The 19,325-nt window shown below is 45.8% G+C and overlaps 1 protein-coding gene across 1 annotated transcript in view; it reads left to right on the plus strand.

The window, feature by feature from the left end:
• The first annotated feature begins 2,243 nt into the window (after window positions 1-2,243).
• Window positions 2,244-19,325, plus strand: part of LOC143729210 (uncharacterized) — an 80,568-nt gene continuing 63,486 nt past the window's right edge. The window contains exon 1 of the mRNA XM_077220360.1: window positions 2,244-2,267. Within this exon, the coding sequence (XP_077076475.1) occupies window positions 2,259-2,267 (9 nt within the window). The 5' untranslated portion in view covers window positions 2,244-2,258. The remainder of the gene's footprint in view (window positions 2,268-19,325) is intronic.

The following is a 19,325-nucleotide window of genomic DNA, read 5'->3' on the forward strand; positions in this document are numbered from 1 at the left end:
GGACGTGGGTGGCATAGCGGCCCGGTGTGGGGGCACGGTCATAGCCGCATCCTGACAGAGGAAGCCAGGGAAGGACCAGCATTCCATGGCGGCCTGCTCTGTCAGGGGTCTGGCGACAGAGGGGGGCAAGAGCAGTGCGGCCCGGGGGCGGCACACATTGTCATCCGAGAACTCTGTGACAGACGGGGGACAAGAGTGTCGAGGTCCGTGGGTGGCGCGCACTGTCATCCGAGAACTCTGTGTGTATAGAGATGGGCATATCAGTTCTTTCTTTAACCACATTAGGCTGCTGCTCACCCGGGGGTGAGCAGCGGGGAGTGGAGAACAAAAGATTCTCGCCTGGTGTTTAGCAGGGCACTGGACTGGAGCAGGCGGTGGCGCCTTCCTGCGGCTTCCTCCACGACACGGCCTGGGTGAAGGCTGCTGCTGGGGTCGTGCGGGAGGGGCGGGAGCTGCAGGAAGGCACCCTCGGCGGCGAGCAGACTGATGATTCTGAGCCGACGGCTGTGTGGAGGCAGCAGTGGGCCGTTGGGGCAGAATATGCTTTATTGCCTCAGTCTGCTTCTGAGCGGTTAAGAACTGCTGGGCAAAATCCTCAACCACCCGCCGAAGAGGCCGGCCTGGGATATGGGGGTGTCGAGCAGACGGGTCCGCTCAGCATCCCGCATATCGGCCAGGGTCAGCCACAGGTGTGGCTCCTGGACCACATTGGTGGACATCATCTGACCCAGGGAGCGTGCGGTCACTTTTGGCGCTCAGAGTGCAAGGTCAGTGGCGGCGCGCAGCTCATCAAAGAGCCCCGGGTCAGTCCTACCCTCGTGCATGTCCCTGAGCATCTGGGCCTGGTAGACCTCCAGAATGGCATGCAGAGAGGCGGCTGCCTGTCCTGCGGCTCTATAAGATTTTGCCACAAGCGTAGACGACAACCTACAGGCTTTGGACGGGTGCTTAGGGTAGCCCCGAGAAGAAGCACTCTGAGGACACAGTTGCATCGCAACAGAGCGTTCAACAGGGGGAACCCCAGTGTAACCATGGGCAGCGGCCCCATCGAGTGGGGAAAGGCGGAGGAGATCAACGAGCGATCACGGGAAGACATGGGGGTCTTCCAGGATTTCAAGATCACCTCATGCACATCCGGGAAGAAAGGTATTGGGGTTGGACGCTGACTGGGCTCAGCGGCCGCACCCAAAAACCAATCGTCCAGCTGGGGAAAGCATGGCATCCCAGGAAAGCATGGCCGTCATCTCAGGATCAGATTCGGGAAGTGCCGTATGCACACCAGATGGTGGCAGCACTGCCGAATCCTCACTTCCTGATGAATCTTGCCCACCCTGTGATGCTGCGATATACATCGCATCTTCCTCTGGAGCGCCGAAAGCTTTTCTTTGCCATTGGCTCGTTTTGTAATACTCAAAGTCGATAGGCTTTCTAAGCGAAACACCATTCGTCGTCACGACGGAACTCACAGTGCCTTTAGTTACAGTAACTTTTCAAGAACATTTCCATGCATATGAGGTGATCAGATCAAAGCAGGATTTCGTTTTGTTTTTCATGTCGACAACCTGCATTACCCTAGGCCTTTTGACTTACAAATCTCATATGGAGGGAATGACACAACTCTCCTTGTCGTGCCATATTGCTTTCTCTGGTAAACATTTTTATGATGTTATACATGTTTCTGTCAGAGACAAGGCAATGGGTTTGCAATATAAATTCACTGACATTGAAATGCTTTATGTATTTTTTTTACAATAAATGGTGAGTGCTGTGATCTAGTTTTATTGTGCTTGTTTTCATTTGATTGTTGTTGATAGTTCTATAATTCAGTAACACTACATCTTATGATTTATATATTTTTTTAAAACACTGTAGAGAAATGAAATGTAAATATTAAACTTAAAGTGTCATATTTTTAAAGTTAAATTGTAGTTAAATTAACTCTATACCGTGTAATCATATTACACTTAACAGTGTGATTAAACTACAGTGTTAATACTTTTACACATTTCATTGTAAGTTTTTACACAATATTGAATAAAATTATCTCTAAAAACTTGACACTGACCAAAGCGTAGATTTTACACTGATTTCGAGTGGGACCAAATGTTATCTGATGTTATCAGACCAAATGTTATCTCTATAGTAGTTAAATTAACACTTCTGTTTTTACTGTGTACCAGAGTCGGTGCCTCCCTGGTCCCCTGAACTGATGGCGCCCTGGTCCCCTTCACAGCGTCATCCACCCTGTCCTTTGTTGGATGTTTCGTGTGAGTCGTTTAAGTTTCTGGATTTTCCTGTGTTTGGATTATTTGGATTTTGTTCTTTGCCTGGTTTCTTGTTATGCTCTGCCTGGATTTACTTTATGACTGTTTTGTTAATAGGAAATGTCAAACTGCACCTGGATCCAATGCCCTATCTTTACTGAAACAGTCATCGTTACAATAGTGAAATCACTGTATAAATACCAAAGTAATCTCTACAGACAAGGAGATTATTTTAGGTTAACATTCAATATACAGTATTATTTCAATATATTGGTCTTTCGGTGGATTCCTGTTCCAAGCCTGCTTCGTGAGGATCCCCTTCCCCAGCCTGACAACATCAATCCTATCTGTTTTAGGGCTCTTTTTCTTCCACATGGGGTGGTTTTTGTTTGAATTTTGTTTCTTTTGGAACTAATAAAAGTACTAAAAATTTAGCACAGATAAAAAAGATTGAGGGGTGTCTCGAGGCGGTCTTTAAGTGTGTCTATACTCGCAATTATGATCAAGCTACTGTGGGTTTTTGTGTGGTCTGGTCATGCTACAGTCTCCATCTCTCTGTCCAAGTATACAGGATGCAAAACATAATCACATACAGCATTTAAAACGTTACATAGACCCTGTGCTATAAAGACGAGGAAAACACCACGGATTAATCTGTGCCAGATTAACCACCTACTTCATTGGTGCTTGAAACAACATCATTAAAGAGTGTGCATTAATCAAGGTATCTAATATCCTCCACACACGGAGGAGTCTCGCTGCCGAAGTCTCTGCTACTCACATACACCACAATAAATCACATCAACACAGCAATTTGCATCTATACTACAACAGAAAGAACGGCGCAGCTTGTTGAGAGATGATCTTATCTCAAAACAACAGTTGCGCATTCAATTAAAAATAAAACTCACTCAATAGTTACAGGTTAAATTGAGAAAAGGAATCTCGTTTGTTTTACAAGTCCCTTGACTGCTCTTAACACTTGATCATGTTGACTGTTTAAGTGATGAGAATGAGAAAACATCCTTTTTAACAGAGAGAAGGAGACGCACTTTAAGAATTCCAGTAATTGCCCTCACAAAAAACGGAGGCTGTAACCCTTGGCAACCCAATGCTGTTATTATGTTTCAAACCATTGTCTGCTAGAGCAACCGCTGCCACAGTGAATCTCAGAACCAGAGGACAGGATTCTTGTAACAGAACACCACTGTAATTTCAGCTGCACTGCCTCACTTTGCAATGACACCATGAACAATGCTAAATCCCAAGACATTTTAAAAATAACTGGGGGCACACCAAAAATTTACATTTCTAAAAAAAAAAGCTCTTATTTTTTTGACATATTGTCCTGTGAGCAGGACATATTGCAATTTCAAAGCTAGCAAAATGAATACCTGTTTCAGCTATCACTATTCAACTTCATTATTTCAAGTGTTCCAGCTATTGTTTTTATGTAATATTGTAATATAATCCAGCTTATTTTAGTGGTGGAACATTTCACTGATGTTGAGCGATACTGTTGTAAAGTCAAAGTCAAGTTTATTTCTAAAGCACATTTAAATAAGAACAGATGTCTACCAAAGTGCTGTACATACAGAATCATAAAGTAAACAACAAAGGAGACAAAACAAAACACACAGCTATCAAACTGAATTATATGCCAAAGAATAAAAATACGTTTTTAGACCAGATTTAAAGGCGGAGAGTTTTGGAGCCAGCCTCCCCAACAATGGTAAATGATTCCATAGTTTAAGGGCAGCAACTGCAAAGACCCGATCTCTCCTATGCTACAGCCTTGCTCTAGAGCAGGGGTCACCAACCCTGCTCCTGGAGAGCTACTGTCCTGCAGATTTTAGCTCCAACCCCAATCAAACACACCTGGACCAGCTAATCAAGTTGTTCAGGGTTACTTGATAATTACATGCATGTGTGTTGGAACAGGGTTGGAACTGAAGTCTGCAGGACAGTAGCTCTCCAGGAGCAGGGTTGGTGATCCCTGCTCTAGAGACATCCAGGAGTATGCAATCTGCCGACCTAAGGGACCGCGATGGGACATGTGTTATAAGGTCAGAAAGGTAGGTCGGGCTAGACCATGTAAAGATTTATAAGCAATTACTAAATCTTTCAAATCAATACTAAAACGCAATGGAAGCCATTGAAGGGAGAAATGTGATTCCTTTTAATAGTCTAGCTGTAGCATTCTGCACCAACTGCAGGCGTGAGATGCATAGAGGGCATTACAATAGTCCAATCGAGAAGAGATGAAGACATTTTGTTTTTAAATGACAAAAAAGGTTTGACTTTAGATAAAAGCCTTAACTGCTAAAAACTGGCTTTAAACACAGAATTTATCTGTTTATCAAGTTTAAAATCACTGTCCATGACTATATTACCAGATTTTGAATGGAGGTTTTAAAGTAAGGAAGTAATAAACTCTATTCTGTGTTGAGGGCCACACGGGTACTCTTAGGGGCAAATCTCAGAATTTCAGTTTTACTCTCGTTAAAATGTAAACAATTCATGGCCATCCAATTTCCGTCTTACAATAATTTTTAAAGAGCTGGTAGTCTTTCATTTCAATGGCAGATAGAGTTGTATGTTGTCTGCATAACAATGAAATGAAATGCCATGCTTTCTCAGAATAGACCCTAATGGAAGCATTAATAATTTTGAGACGGCAGAAGTCATACAAAGTTGCATTTTCAGTTGAATTTGGGAAAACCACTTGAAACATTTGTTGTGTTGAGCTATTTCAATTGTGTTTCATTTGTTCATTGCAAACAGCTGAAAGTCTGTAAATCTTGCTGTAACAATATTCTGTCACGGACACACACACAGGAAATGTAAGATCCAATAGCAATTTATTGGGGTAATCCGTAATCATAATCCAAGTCAGGCAAAAGGTCAAAATCCAACAAAGGCAGTCCAGAAAACACGAAACAGTACAGGCATGGAAACATGGAAGTGCACGGACATCAAACAAGGACTCCATCACAAACACTGACACAGACAGGGTATAAAACAAAGAACTAACAATGAATAACAGGTAACAGCTGGATACAATGATGACGGGGAACAGCTGAGTGCAATGAACAGTGATTGGTACAGACAAGGATTGTGGGGGATGCAGTTCCAGAGTGAATGGTGACAGTATGGGGAAGAGACCTCTAGTGGACACCTGGGGAACACAAACCAGACACTGTGACATAACCCCCCCTCTACGGAGCGGCTACCAGACGCTCCAAGACCCACAAAGAACAAATAAAACAAGAGTCCAGGAGGGAGGTGGAACGGTGGAGGATCAGGGGGAGGGATGGGGGGCCAGGTCCATGGAAGGGAATAGAAACAGGGGGTGATGGTTTAGCCAGCGGCCAGGGCGAAGCAGACGTCCCCTCGGGCGGCCAGGGCGGTGAAGACCCCTCGGGCGGCCAGGGCGGTGAAGACCCCTCGGGCGGCCAGGGCGGTTAAGACCCCTCGGGCGGCCAGGGCGGTGAAGACCCCTCGGGCGGCCAGGGCGGTGAAGACCCCTCGGGCGGCCAGGGCGGTGAAGACCCCTCGGGCGGCCAGGGCGGTGAAGACCCCTCGGGCGGCCAGGGCGGTGAAGACCCCTCGGGCGGCCAGGGCGGTGAAGACCCCTCGGGCGGCCAGGGCGGTGAAGACCCCTCGGGCGGCCAGGTCGGTGAAGACCCCTCGGGCGGCCAGGGCGGTGAAGACTCTGGGCTGGACGGGACCAGCGGTGAAGTCTAAGGGCTGGACGGGACCAGCGGTGAAAGCTCTGGGCTGCACGGGACCAGCGGTGAAGGCTCTGGGCTGGACGGGACCAGCGGTGAAGGCTCTGGGCTGGACGAGACCAGCGGTGAAGGCTCTGGGCTGGACGAGACCAGCGGTGAAGGCTCTGGGCTGGACGGGACCAGCGGTGAAGGCTCTGGGCTGGACGGGACCAGCGGTGAAGGCTCTGGGCTGGACGGGACCAGCGGTGAAGGCTCTGGGCTGGACGGGACCAGCGGTGAAGGCTCTGGGAGAGCGTTGGCGAGCAGCTTGAGCGGAGCTGGCAAGGCGAGGCGTCTGGGTGACGCCGTCAGGGTATGACGCTTGAGTGGCGCCGTCAGGGCGAGACGCTTGGGTGGCACCGTCAGGGCGAGACGCTTGGGTGGTGCGTCAGGGATGGCAGTCACCTCTGGAATGGTCTCTGGGTTAGGAGCCACCAGACAAGTCATTGAGGAGACCTTTCTCCTCCTCCTCCATCTCCGGACCACCGGACTCGGGACCACCGGAACTAGGACCACCGGACTCGGGACCACGTGAACTGGGGCCACCGGAACTGGGGCCACCGGACTCGGGACCACTGGAACAGGGACCACCGGACTCGGGACCACCGGAACTGGGGCCACCGGACTCGGGACCACCGGAACAGTCACGGAGGAAATCCTCCTTTTCCTCCTCCGTTTAGGGACCACCGGAACCAGCTGTGAAGGGTGAGGCGTTGGAATGGCGGTAGGAAGCTCCAGTGTGGAAGCCATCTTGTCTGGTGACACCGGCAACGAGTCGGCCACTCCTTCTGGAAATCTAAGCCCAACTGATATATCCCACCTGCTGCGGGAATGAAGATATCCGACAAAGCCATCAAAGTCCAGTATCTCCAGTCCCCTCATTTCCCAGGCTGGCAAGGGATCATCAAGGCAGCAATTAAAAAGGTCTTTCAAAGCTGCATCATTATATCCCATGCCTCCTGATAGAGATAAAAATGTCTGAGCCAGACAACCCACCGTCTGGCCCTGCTGACGTAGTGTCATCAAATTCTTGACTCGTCCCCTCCTCTCCTTCTCCGTGTTGGGGGAAAGGATACGAAACCCCATAATGCTGGATCTATAAATGATGGAGTCCTTCTGTCACGGACACACACACAGGAAATGTAAGATCCAATAGCAATTTATTGGGGTAATCCGTAATCATAATCCAAGTCAGGCAAAAGGTCAAAATCCAACAAAGGCAGTCCAGAAAACACGAAACAGTACAGGCATGGAAACATGGAAGTGCACGGACATCAAACAAGGACTCCATGAGAAACACTGACACAGACAGGGTATAAAACAAAGAACTAACAATGAATAACAGGTAACAGCTGGGTACAATGATGACGGGGAACAGCTGAGTGCAATGAACAGTGATTGGTACAGACAAGGATTGTGGGGGATGCAGTTCCAGAGTGAATGGTGACAGTATGGGGAAGAGACCTCTAGTGGACATCCGGGGAACACAAACCAGACACTGTGACATATTCAGGTTCAATGTATTGAGGATGGAAGACGACAAGGGGTCGGTGTGACTGGGTCTCGTACACTTTTATTTAGTTCGGAACACAAATCAAAGTTGCGCATGAGCGCCTTCACCATAGATAGTCTATAGCACGTTCCACAAAACAGCAAAGTCCAGAGTACGCTCAGTCCATGTGTGCACGAGATCCCAGTCCTTCTCTCTCTCTCCCCGAACTCTCGCACCAACCGGCTTTTATCCGGTCTCCCCACGCCAATCACTGCAATGAGAAACAGGTGTTCGTCATTTTGCACTTGACCCACTTACTTATCGCTCGGCTCCGCCCCTGCTCTCCTGCTGCAGACCTCGCTGAACCACGCCCCCCTCACTACACTTGCCAATAAACCTGATTTGCAATGGGGGTTGAACAATTTCGATTACAACTGTACTCAGACTTTTCAGTGTTTGTGTCATTCCATTTTCTGGGTTTGTTCCAGACAGACTGTCAGTCTGTGTATTAGTTGTGGGGATTTTTGCAGTTGACCCTTTGTGCAAGTTGCATCATTACGCCAGTAGGTGGCAACAGGTGGCTCATTTATGAGTCATTGAATCATTTACTCAACCAATTCATTGTGTGTTGCTATGAGATGCATGCTTGATTCAGCTATGACATTGTTTGGAAATTTCCATTTGAAAAGTAAAAATAGACAATGTACCTGGCAATATAAGCTGCTCAATATTAACTCATTGTTTGTTAAATGTTTGAATAAAAGCAATATCACAATCGCAAGCATGCTGTTTGTCTAAATATTAGGGTTGCTGATTTTGGTCACCTGGCTGGAGTAAGATTTTTGCACATATTTGAGGTTTTGAGAATCCAACAATTTATTTTTAATATCATCAAATTACCCAAATACTTCAGCCTAATATATTCGAATAAATTCTCTAAAGGAATTTTATCTATTTTTTTATTTATTTTTTATTAAATTCGTAGAACATTAACAGAAAGGCATTCATAATTTAAAGTTTTACAAACAAAACTGAGCTTTCATACAATTATCACACCACAATATATATACAATTCCCAACAATAAGTTGAAGACAAAGTAAAGAGAAAGAGAAAAAAATAAATAATTATAATTATAAAGTAGGAGAGTATCCTTCCAATATGGAGTACAAATACACTGCTTTGGGGCTTTTCATCCCTCTCAATGTGTCCAAATTATACATTCCTCCTTAAAAATCAATAATCGTGTGTATGTAAAATTTCAACAAAAGCAACACACTACTTATTACATAAGATACCTTTTTATCCTTAATTAACAATCCAAACTTAACAATTTCTCACGACGGTATCAGCCTTACGGGTATTCTTTGTTGCGTCCAGCTGAACGCATCATTCCAGAATGTGTTTCTCTAAAGCATTTAATGTAAAGTTTCTCATGTTCATTCCCACAGCAGTTTGCTCTGTGGAGTTATTCACTACTGTAAGTGACATTATGGAAAGAGGCGCTTGGCAGGACCCTGGTTTGGAGGCACAACCATCTTGCAAAGTGCTTGAAGAAATTTGACCAGTCTTGCTGCTTCAGGCCTGTCCTAAAAGTTCAGTTGATTGTTTTGTATTGTCATTGGTGTGAGATTTATTTGGTTGGTGTGAGAGCTTCAGACGGACAGTCAAAGCATGTGGCTTGAGCGGTCGGCTCAATTGAACTGCTGATATTCAGAACACCATCACTCCTGCTTTATAATTATGAAATAGTGACAGTCTGCATTAATACGGCCAAATCTTCAGTTTCTAATAAAAAAGGATATAGGCTAATTGGGCCTGTAAGACAAGAATGTTATTTCTTTGAAAACTTTTGTGAAAATGCATTGGATTGTTTTTTATGGGGGAGTCGGGACAGGGCATTTTTTCCTTTTGAATTGTGTCATGCAATTAAAATATGTTTTAAGTTTTATTTGGAGGAGAGAATCTAGTGTGCTTTGATTATCGTCACCTGTGTCACAGTGACAGTTTGACCTTCTCTAGCCATAAACAATCCTAACAGACAATGATCCACAGCAAACCGATGCATAAGAAGCTCTGTTCATTAATGACAGCTCTATGAAGCACAGGTCACGGGAACACTCTGTGTTCAGACTCTTTCTAATGGTGTGCCTTTAATTATTTACTGAAGTCCTGGGTGCACTTCTACAAATAACATCTGTGCACATCTAAGTCCTAAGCCATGTTCCAAAATCTATTCATCTGTTTCAGCCATTTTTCCTCTCATCTATTTATGACCGGGGGAAAGTAATGGTGGTGAATACAAAAAAACATGGACAAAAAAAAACCATTGATCATTGAATTTGATCCAAACATTTTCACAGATCTCAAGTTTCAGATTCACAAATATTTACAGGTGCTGGTCATATAATTAGAATATCATCAAAAAGTTGATTTATTTCAAGAATTCAGCTTAACAGGTGAAACTAATATATTATATAGACTCATTACATGGAAAGTGAGATATTTCAAGCCTTTATTTGTTATAATTTTAATGATTATGGCTTACAGCTTATGAAACCCACAAAATCAAAATCCCAGAAAATTAGAATATAACATGAAATCACAAAGTAATTACACAGGAATACCATGGTCATAGAACCAGGTTTTGGTTCTTTTGGCAGTGTGGGTAGGTTCAAATCCTGCTGGAAAATGAAGGAAGCATGAAGTGCTCTGAAAATGTCCTGGTAGACGGCTGCGTTGAGTTAATTGCGGAGAGAGAGCCTTCGAGGGCCAGGCATATCAATACACAGTCCTGCCGTTCGGCCTGTCCCTGGCACCCCGTACATTTATGATGTGCATGGATGCGGTTCTCGCGCCCCTGAAACTTCGGAGCTTGCGAGTATTGAACTACTTGGACGATTGGCTGATTCTAGCTCGATCACACTCAGAGCTCATAGAACACATGACCATATTACTCGAACACCTCTAGAATCTAGGTCTCACAGTCAATTGGGCGAAAAGTTTGCAGTCTCCCAGTCAGAGAATATCTTTTCTGGGCACAGAACTGGACTCGCTAACAGCGCCTGTCGCCAGAGCGCAGACTGAACATTCAGCGCATCACAAAATCCTTCCGCTGCAGCACTATAGTCCTGCTCAAAAGGTTTCATAAAATGCTGGGTCTCATGGCCTCAGCATCTTCAGTACTCCAGTTGGGTCTGCTTCGCATGCGCCGTCTGCAGTTGTGGCTAAGAGCGCGAGTACCGCCTCAGGCGTGGGCCTCCGGTCTGCTTCGCCTCAAGGTCGATCAGAAATGGTCTCAGCTCTAAAACCTTGGAGAGCAATCAACTGGTATCAGTCAGGTGTACACCTAGGAACTCCCTCGAGCGTGAAGGGATGGGGAGCGCTGCTCGAGGGCAGACCGTTCTTTGGCCAGTGGTCAGAACGAGAGAAGTTCCAACACATAAACTGTCTGGAAATGATGGCAGTGGACAACGCGCTGAGGCATTCTTGTCCCCATATAAAAGGTCACCACGTCTTGGTCCGTTCAGACAACATGTCAGTGGTGGCCTATATAAATCGCCAGGGTGGCATCAAGTCCCGAAACCTTTACAGGCTGATGGAACGCCTCCTTATCTGGGCTCAGCACAATCTGCTCTCACTAAGAGCACCACGTGTGCCTGGTCGCCTGAATTTGGGACCAGACAGACTGTCCAGAAACAATGTTCCAGCAGGAGAGTGGTCTCTGCACCCACAGACGGTCCTACTGCTGTGGGAGACATTCGGCAGAGCGCAGGTAGACCTATTTGCGTCCCAAGAAAACGTTCATTGTCCGAAGTTTTTCTCCAAGAGCAGAGATGCGCTGGCCCACGTCTGGAACCGCTGCCCACTCTATGCTTTACCCCTGTCTCGGTCCTGCCTCAGGTATTGGAACGAATCAGGGAAAACGGATGCTCAGTGCTGCTTGTGGCTCCGCTCTGGAAAAACCAGGCTTGGTTTCCAGTTCTGATGCAGCTGACCAACACTGCCACATGGCCAATACCGATGAGGAAAGACCTCCTCTCTCAGGCCAAGGGCTCGATTTGGCATCCTCATCCGGAGCTGTGGTCCCTACATGCATGGGCCATCAACGGGTATCCGCTAACCTCCCAGAGGGAGTGTTAAACACGATCACGCAGGCTAAAGCCCTGTCCACTGGATGACTCTACTCCTCAAAATGGTCTGTGTTTTCTGGTTGGTGCAAAGCTCGAGGCTTTTCACCCCCAGATTGTGGGGGTAAGGAAGTTCTCTCCTTCCTTCAAGAGCTACTGGATAAGGGCAGAACCCCATCCACGCTCAAGGTTTATATGGCGGCCATAGCAGCGTTTACTAAACCAGCCACTGGCCAGTCACTGGGGAAGGACGATCTGGTTATCCGCTTCCTTAAAGGAGCTAAGAGGCTGAATCCTCCCAGACCCCCTTCAGTCCCCATGTGGGACCTTTCTAAGGTTTTGGAAGCCATGAAAGGTGCCCCGTTCGAGCCAATCCATTTGTCAGACATGAAACTTTTGTCATTCAAGACAGTGTTTCTTATGGCTCTGCCCTGCCGGTGTACAACAAGGAAAAGGATGCTGGCTTCCTTTCCCCTGTCAGGGCATTAAGAGCTCATGTGTCCCACTCTTCTGTTTTCAGACAGACTGAGCAGCTCTTCATTTCGTTCAGCGAACGTGCTAAGGGACTAGCCGCATCGAAACAGAGCTTATCCAGGTGGATAGTTGATGCCATAGCGCTGGCCTACACTTCTAAGGGCTTGCAGAGCGCACTCCACAAGAGGCATGGCCTCGTCGTGGGCGTGGTCTAGTGGGATTACCTTGCAGGATATATGTATGGCGGCTGGCTGGGCCTTGCTGTCTACATTTATAAGGTTTTATAACGTAGAGGTCCCCGCCTTACAGGCTAAACTACTGTCAATCTAAAAAAAAAAAAATCAGTACTGTCTGCCCTGTTGATTCGGCTCAGAATACTGAAACCGCTTCAGCATTGCTCGCTAATCGATAAAATTACCCCATGGGCATTAAATAAGACCCATACTGTTACCCAGTTCAGGCCAGATATTTTTCACCCTGACTGTGTGGAACATTGTTGATGTAGTTAGCTCCCTGAGGATGCTACTTATAGGGAATGACGCTTCAAGCCTCTCTTCTCAGACTCTCTGTGAGTCCCTGGTGATTATGCACTATATGAGCCCCGGGCACCTGCCCTTGGGACTTTGGTGTTGGATCCCAGCACCCACGGCGTTTTACATTGTGTTCCCCTAGCGTAAGATATTACGCAGTACGAGAGAACCTCTCATAAGAGAACTTACTCAGTTACTAACGTAACCTCGGTTCTCTACTAGAAGAGGGAACGAGTATACTGCGTATATTTGCCGTGCCTGCAACACGCTGGTTCGCTTCGGCGATGAAAACCAGATTATATCAGCCATCGAGCTATATTTATAGGCCCAGGCCACGCCCGTTTCGGCGGGACATGATGTAGTGGGCGCGAAGCGCCCCCATTGGATCTGATGTCACATGGGGCCTCTCTCGATAGGCTGCTGCAGATGCCGCAGGGCAGCCAATAGGCACGCGAGCCGTCTTGCCTATGTCTGCATGCTGCTGCAACGCGTTTTACATTAATTCAAAATTAAGGATAATTTTTTGGCTTCAATATCTCGTGGAAAATAGTTTTTACCCTAGCGTAAGATATTACGCAGTACTCATTCCCTCTTCTAGAGAGAACCGAGGTTACGTTAGTAACCGAGTACGTTTTACATATGCGCAGTAAAGGTGAATTTAGCGTTCTCTTACGAGAGTATCTCTCGTACTGCGTAATATCTCACGCTACGGGGAAACCTCTTTTCCACAAGATATTGAAGCCAAAAATTATCCTTAATTTTGAATTAATGTAAAACGCTGTGCGGCAGCATGCACACATAGGCAAGACGGCTCACGTGCCTATCTTACAAATCAAATACTATTTCCGGGTGAACGCTGGCGCTACTAGCTGCCGCTGCTCAGGGAGGGAATTTTAAAACTTTTAGTACTTCTAAAGCTTCCTGCACTTATAAATGCATGGATCCATCTAATGACTGTTTAAAACCATTTTAAGGAGCCACTCTGACCTGTGTATCCACGCTGATTCGGCGGGCTTGTACGCTGGTTTTGATCTAAGTGTTGATCCTCTCTGCGGTTGCTGGTTTGCCTGCCGGTTACTGACTGTTCTTCGTGGTACCTCTGGCACTTGGATCAACTATGAAGATCACTGAGCTACTGGTGCGGATGAACTACATCTGGGTCATCCTTTCTGCTATATACCATTCTGTGGCATGGACGATGCTACAGTATTCGGCGGCGGAACTTATTCAGCTCCTTTTGCGTCCTTTTAATCTTCCGTCAGCTCCACATCTTCCCTTGGATATTGTGTATATACCGCGTCGGAAATATATACATCGCGGGTCTCGGCGGAGTTACAACATTGATGGCTCATGTCAAATACGGTCCTTCTGGTCATCTAAACCACGCCCATCGAGGAGGCTCACACGGACTGTCGACCATAGTGTATCAACCAACCTGGCCAGATCGGTTGGCAACGATTCTGGTAAAAACAATTTTTCTTTTGGATTATTTAATATATGATCTCTCTCCAATAAAGAACCTCTGGTGTACGATCTACTGTCTGACCGCAAGTTTGACTTGCTCTGTCTAACTGAGACATGGCAGAAACCAGATGACTTTTTTCACCTAAACCAGTCTGTTCCCCCAGGATATAGTTATGTTTGTAAATCCCGTGATACTGGACGGGGAGGGGGGCTAGCAATACTCTATAAAGAGAAATTGAAAGTGTCTCAGTTAACTTTGTCTACATATTCTTCTTTTGAAATAATTGCCTTAAAAATCAATGGTGCAATTTCTACCATCCTCACAACTATATACCGTCCTCCCAAGAGCAATAATGCCTTTTTAACTGAACTATCTGAACTTTTGACTTATCTATCTTCCATGTCTCCAAATGTAATCATTCTGGGTGATTTTAACATTCATATAGACAATGTCAGTAATGCATTTACATGTGAATTTTTATCATGTTTGGAGTGCGTTGGTATGCAACAATTTAACACACTGCCCACTCATACTAAGGGGCATATTCTTGATCTTGTTTGCTGTTCTGGTGTAACACCTTATAACTGTACTGTTTCTGATCTAGCCATATCAGATCACCTGCTGGTGTCCTTTTGTGCCAAATTGGCAGTTTTTAAGGTAAACCCGTGTCGTCCGATCACATTTCGGAATATTAAGAACATTGATGTGCCTACTCTTGCTGATGAACTTGCCACCTTCTCCAGTAAATCTGATTTCTCTACTGTAGATGAACTAGTTACATACTACAATGATGGACTGAACATGATTTTAGATGAATTTGCACCTGTGAAAACTCGAACTGTTTCAGAATCAGAATCAGAATCAGAAAGAGCTTTATTGCCAAGTGTGCTTGCACACACAAGGAATTTGTTTTGGTACTGAGGCTTCCAGTGGACATATACAAATACAACATGAAACATAATACTACAAATTATAAGAATAAAAAATAAAAATATAAATATATGAGAATAAAACTATCACAGTTGGGTTTAGTCAGAATAGACATTTTCAGATTTACAGATTATGAACCTATTTACAGTGTTTTGAATATTATAAATAAATAAATCTACATATAAGTATCACCTGAGTTGTGGGATATTGCACTAAACAGTGGGAGTATTGCACTTACAGGCATATGCCTTGGGAGGAGTGTTAACTGTTCAGGAGGGAAATGGCCTGTGGGAAGAAACTGTTCCTGTGCCGAGATGTTCTTGTGGCCAGTGATCTGAGTCTCCGTCTTGACGGTAACAGTTCAAACAGGTGGTGTCCAGGGTGAGTGGAGTCTGTGATGATTTTACCTGCTCTCTTCCTCACTCTGGAAGAGTACAGGTCCTGGGGGGTTGGCAGGGGGGCACCAATAATCCTCTCCGCAGTCCGGACTGTCCGTTGTAGTCTCCTGATGTCTGATTTGGTAGCTGAACCAAACCAGACAGTGATGGAAGCGCACAAGACAGACTCAATGACGGCTGAGTAGAACTGAATCAGCAGATCCTGTGGCAGGTTGAACTTCCTCAGCTGGCGAAGGAAGTACAGTCTCTGCTGGGCCTTTTTCACAGTGGAGTCAATGTGATTGTCCCACTTCAGGTCCTGAGAGATGATAGTGCCCAGGAACCTGAATGACTCCACTGCTTCCACAGTGCTGTTCATGATGGTGAGTGGGAGGAGTGCTGAGCTGTTCCTCCTGAAGTCCACGATCATCTCCACTGTTTTGAGCGTGTTCAGCTCAAGGTTGTTATAACTGCACCAGGCAGCCAGCTGTTCAACCTCCAGTCTGTAAGCAGACTCGTCACCGTTTCCGATGAGACATATGACAGTGGTGTCGTCTGCAAATTTCAGGAGCTTGACAGTGGGGTCTTTAGAAGTGCAGTCATTAGTGTACAGGGAGAAGAGCAGTGGGGAGAGAACGCACCCTTGGGGAGCACCAGTGCTGATTGTGAGTGTCTTGGATGTGTGTTTCCCCAGTCTCACTCGCTGCTGCCGGTCCGTCAGGAAGCTGGTGATCCACTGACAGATCGAGGATGGTATGGAGAGCTGGGTCAGTTTGGCTGTGAGAAGACCAGGCATGATGGTATTGAAGGCCGAACTGAAGTCCACAAAGAGGATCCTTGCATAAGTCCCTGGTCTGTCGAGATGTTGCAGGATATAATGCAGTCCCATGTTGACTGCATCATCCACAGACCTGTTTGCTCTGTAAGCAAACTGAAAGGGATCCAGCAGGGGTCCAGTGATGTCCTTCAGGTGGGCCAGCACCAGTCTTTCAAACGACTTCATGACCACAGACGTGAGAGCGACAGGTCTGTAGTCATTAAGTCCAGTGATTTTGGGTTTTTTGGGGACAGGAATGATAGTGGAGCGTTTGAAGCAGCAGGGAACTTCACACTGCTCCAATGATCTGTTGAAGATCTGCGTGAAGACTGGGGCCAGTTGGTCAGCGCAGGCTTTTAAACAAGCAGATGAGATGCCGTCTGGGCCTGAGGCTTTCCTAGTCTTCTGTTTTTTGAAGACTCGGCTCACGTCCTCCACACAGACCTTAAGCTCAGGTTGGATGGCAGGAGGGGGGAGTGATAATTGGAGAACAGGAGGTGATGCTGAATGTGTGAAGTGCAGATCAGACCGGGTGTGTGGTGTGAATGAGGGCTTTTCAAACCGGCAGTAAAATGAATTTAAATCGTCAGCCAGGTGTTGATTGTCCACAGATCGAGGGGATGGTGACTTGTAGTTGGTAATGTTCCTCAGGCCATTCCAGACTGATGATGGGTCGTTGGATGAAAACTGGTTTTTCAGTTTATCAGAGTAGTTCCTTTTAGCAACTCTGATCTCCTTTGTCAATCTGTTTCTGGCCTGGTTATACAAGATTTTATCCCCACTTCTGTAAGCATCCTCTTTGGCATGACGAAGGTGTTTGAGTTTCCCAGTAAACCATGGTTTATCATTAGTGAATGATAAGAATGTCCTGGTAGGAATGCATGTATCCTCACAGAAACTTATATATGATGTTACAGTATCTGTGAGCTCATCCAGATCATTGGTAGCAGCTTCAAAAACAGTCCAATCAGTGCAATCAAAGCAGGCCTGTAGATTCTGCTCTGCTTCATTAGTCCATCTTTTCACAGTCCTTATTCCAGGTTTAGCTGATTTCAGTTTCTGCCTGTAGGTCGGTATGAGATGAACCAAACAGTGATCAGAGAGCCCCAAAGCTGCCCGTGGGACGGAGTGATATGCATTTCTTATTGTGGTGTAACAGTGGTCCAGTATATTACTGTCTCTGGTGGGACATGTAACGTGCTGTCTGTATTTTGGTAGTTCACGGGAAAGATTTGCTTTGTTAAAATCCCCAAGAATGATTAAAAGAGAGTCTGGGTACCTTTGTTCCGTTTCAGATATTTGTTCAGCCAGCTGTTGTAGCGCCGCGCTCGCGCACGCGTCTGGAGGGATGTAAACATTCACGAGAATGAAAGAGGAAAATTCCCGAGGCGAGTAGAAGGGTTTACAGTTTATGAAATGTGCCTCTAAATTAGGAGAGCACATCTTCTTCAGTGTTGTTACATCTGAACACCAACTTTCGTTAATGTAGAAACACAATCCACCACCTCTCGTTTTCCCCGTTAGCTCCGCGATGCGATCCGCTCGGAACAGCTGGAAGCCCGGCAGATTACCCCGCAACCGGATTGCGTTGTCCGGTATGGCTTCACTCAGCCAGGTTTCAGTGAAGCACAAAGCAGCAGAGTTTAAAAAATCCTTGTTAGTGTTGGTGAGGAGAAGAAGTTCATCCGTTTTGTTAGGAAGGGATCGGAGATTCGCGAGATGAATGCTGGGGAGTGCAGTGCGCAGGCCGCGCTCGCGGAGTTTAACCAGCGCGCCGGCTCGCTTCCCGCGTTTGCGTCTGAACGCGCGTTTGAACAACAACGCTGCCCCTCCGACGAGAATGTCCAGCAAAACGTCCGAATAATCAAAAACTGTAGAAAAGGTTTCTGGTGTGTGTTTCCTAATGTCCAGTAGTTCGTCTTTGGTGAAACTGATAGGAAAAGAATGACTAAACGCAGAACAAACGAACAAAAACAACACAATAGCTGGAGAGCTCCACACCGAGGCAGCCATCCGCGGCGCCATCTTGGATCTTAAACACATTTGTACATTCAGCTCCTTGGTTTACACATGAACTGCGTGAACTTAAAACTAAAGGCCGTAGGTTAGAGCGGTTGTACGTCAGGTCTGGCCTTACTGTTCATAAAGAAATGTATGCTGAACATATTCAAAACTATAGAAATGCATTGTCTAAGGCTAAATCTGATTACTACTCCAACATAATTGGAGTTAGTAATGGGAACTCCAGGTCCCTTTTCTTGGTGGTAAACAATATTCTGCATCCACCTGATTCTTTGCAATCTAATATGTATTCCACTGACTTATGTGATCGTTTTTTGACTTTTTTTGCATCTAAGGTTGAAAATGTACATCAGCAATTACTTACTGGTAATCTTCACAGTGACCCCTGTCAATCTACCACTCACACCTCCCCACTCTGTTTTTTCTAACTTTACACTACCTACTACTTCAGAGATAGTGGGTCTGATAGGTAAATCTAAGTCTTCGACTTGTCAATTAGACACTCTGCCTACTCCTTTAGTGAAAGCTTGTTTACCAGCCCTGTCCCCATTGATTACTTAAATTGTTCATGCTTCACTTGTTTCTGGTTCTGTACCTTCATATCTTAAATCTGCTATTATTACTCCCATACTTAAGAAACCAGGGGTTGATCCACTTAATTTTGATAATTTTCGTCCAATTTCAAATTTACCGTTTATTTCTACGATAGTGGAAAAATGTATTGCAGTGCAAATTCATGAACATCTTTCTAATAATAACTGTATGAACAATTTCAATCTGGCTTTCGTCCCCACCATAGCACTGACATGGCTCTTGTCAGAATAACCAGTGATCTACTGTTGGCAGCTGACTCTGGGCTTTTATCCATACTTGTCCTTCTAGACTTGAGCGCTGCCTTTGATACTGTCTCACATAAGATACTTCTTGACAGATTAGCTTCTATTGGTATTACTGGCACTGCTTTGTCTTGGTTTAGGTCATATCTATCTGGACGCAATCAGCGTATTCAATTAAAAGGTTTTAGATCAAGAACATCTACAGTCACCACTGGTGTTC

The sequence above is a fragment of the Siphateles boraxobius genome, unplaced genomic scaffold (genome assembly GCF_051911475.1).
Source record: "Siphateles boraxobius isolate OS27281-9 unplaced genomic scaffold, OSU_SipBor_1 8, whole genome shotgun sequence".
Lineage (NCBI taxonomy): Eukaryota > Metazoa > Chordata > Actinopteri > Cypriniformes > Leuciscidae > Siphateles > Siphateles boraxobius.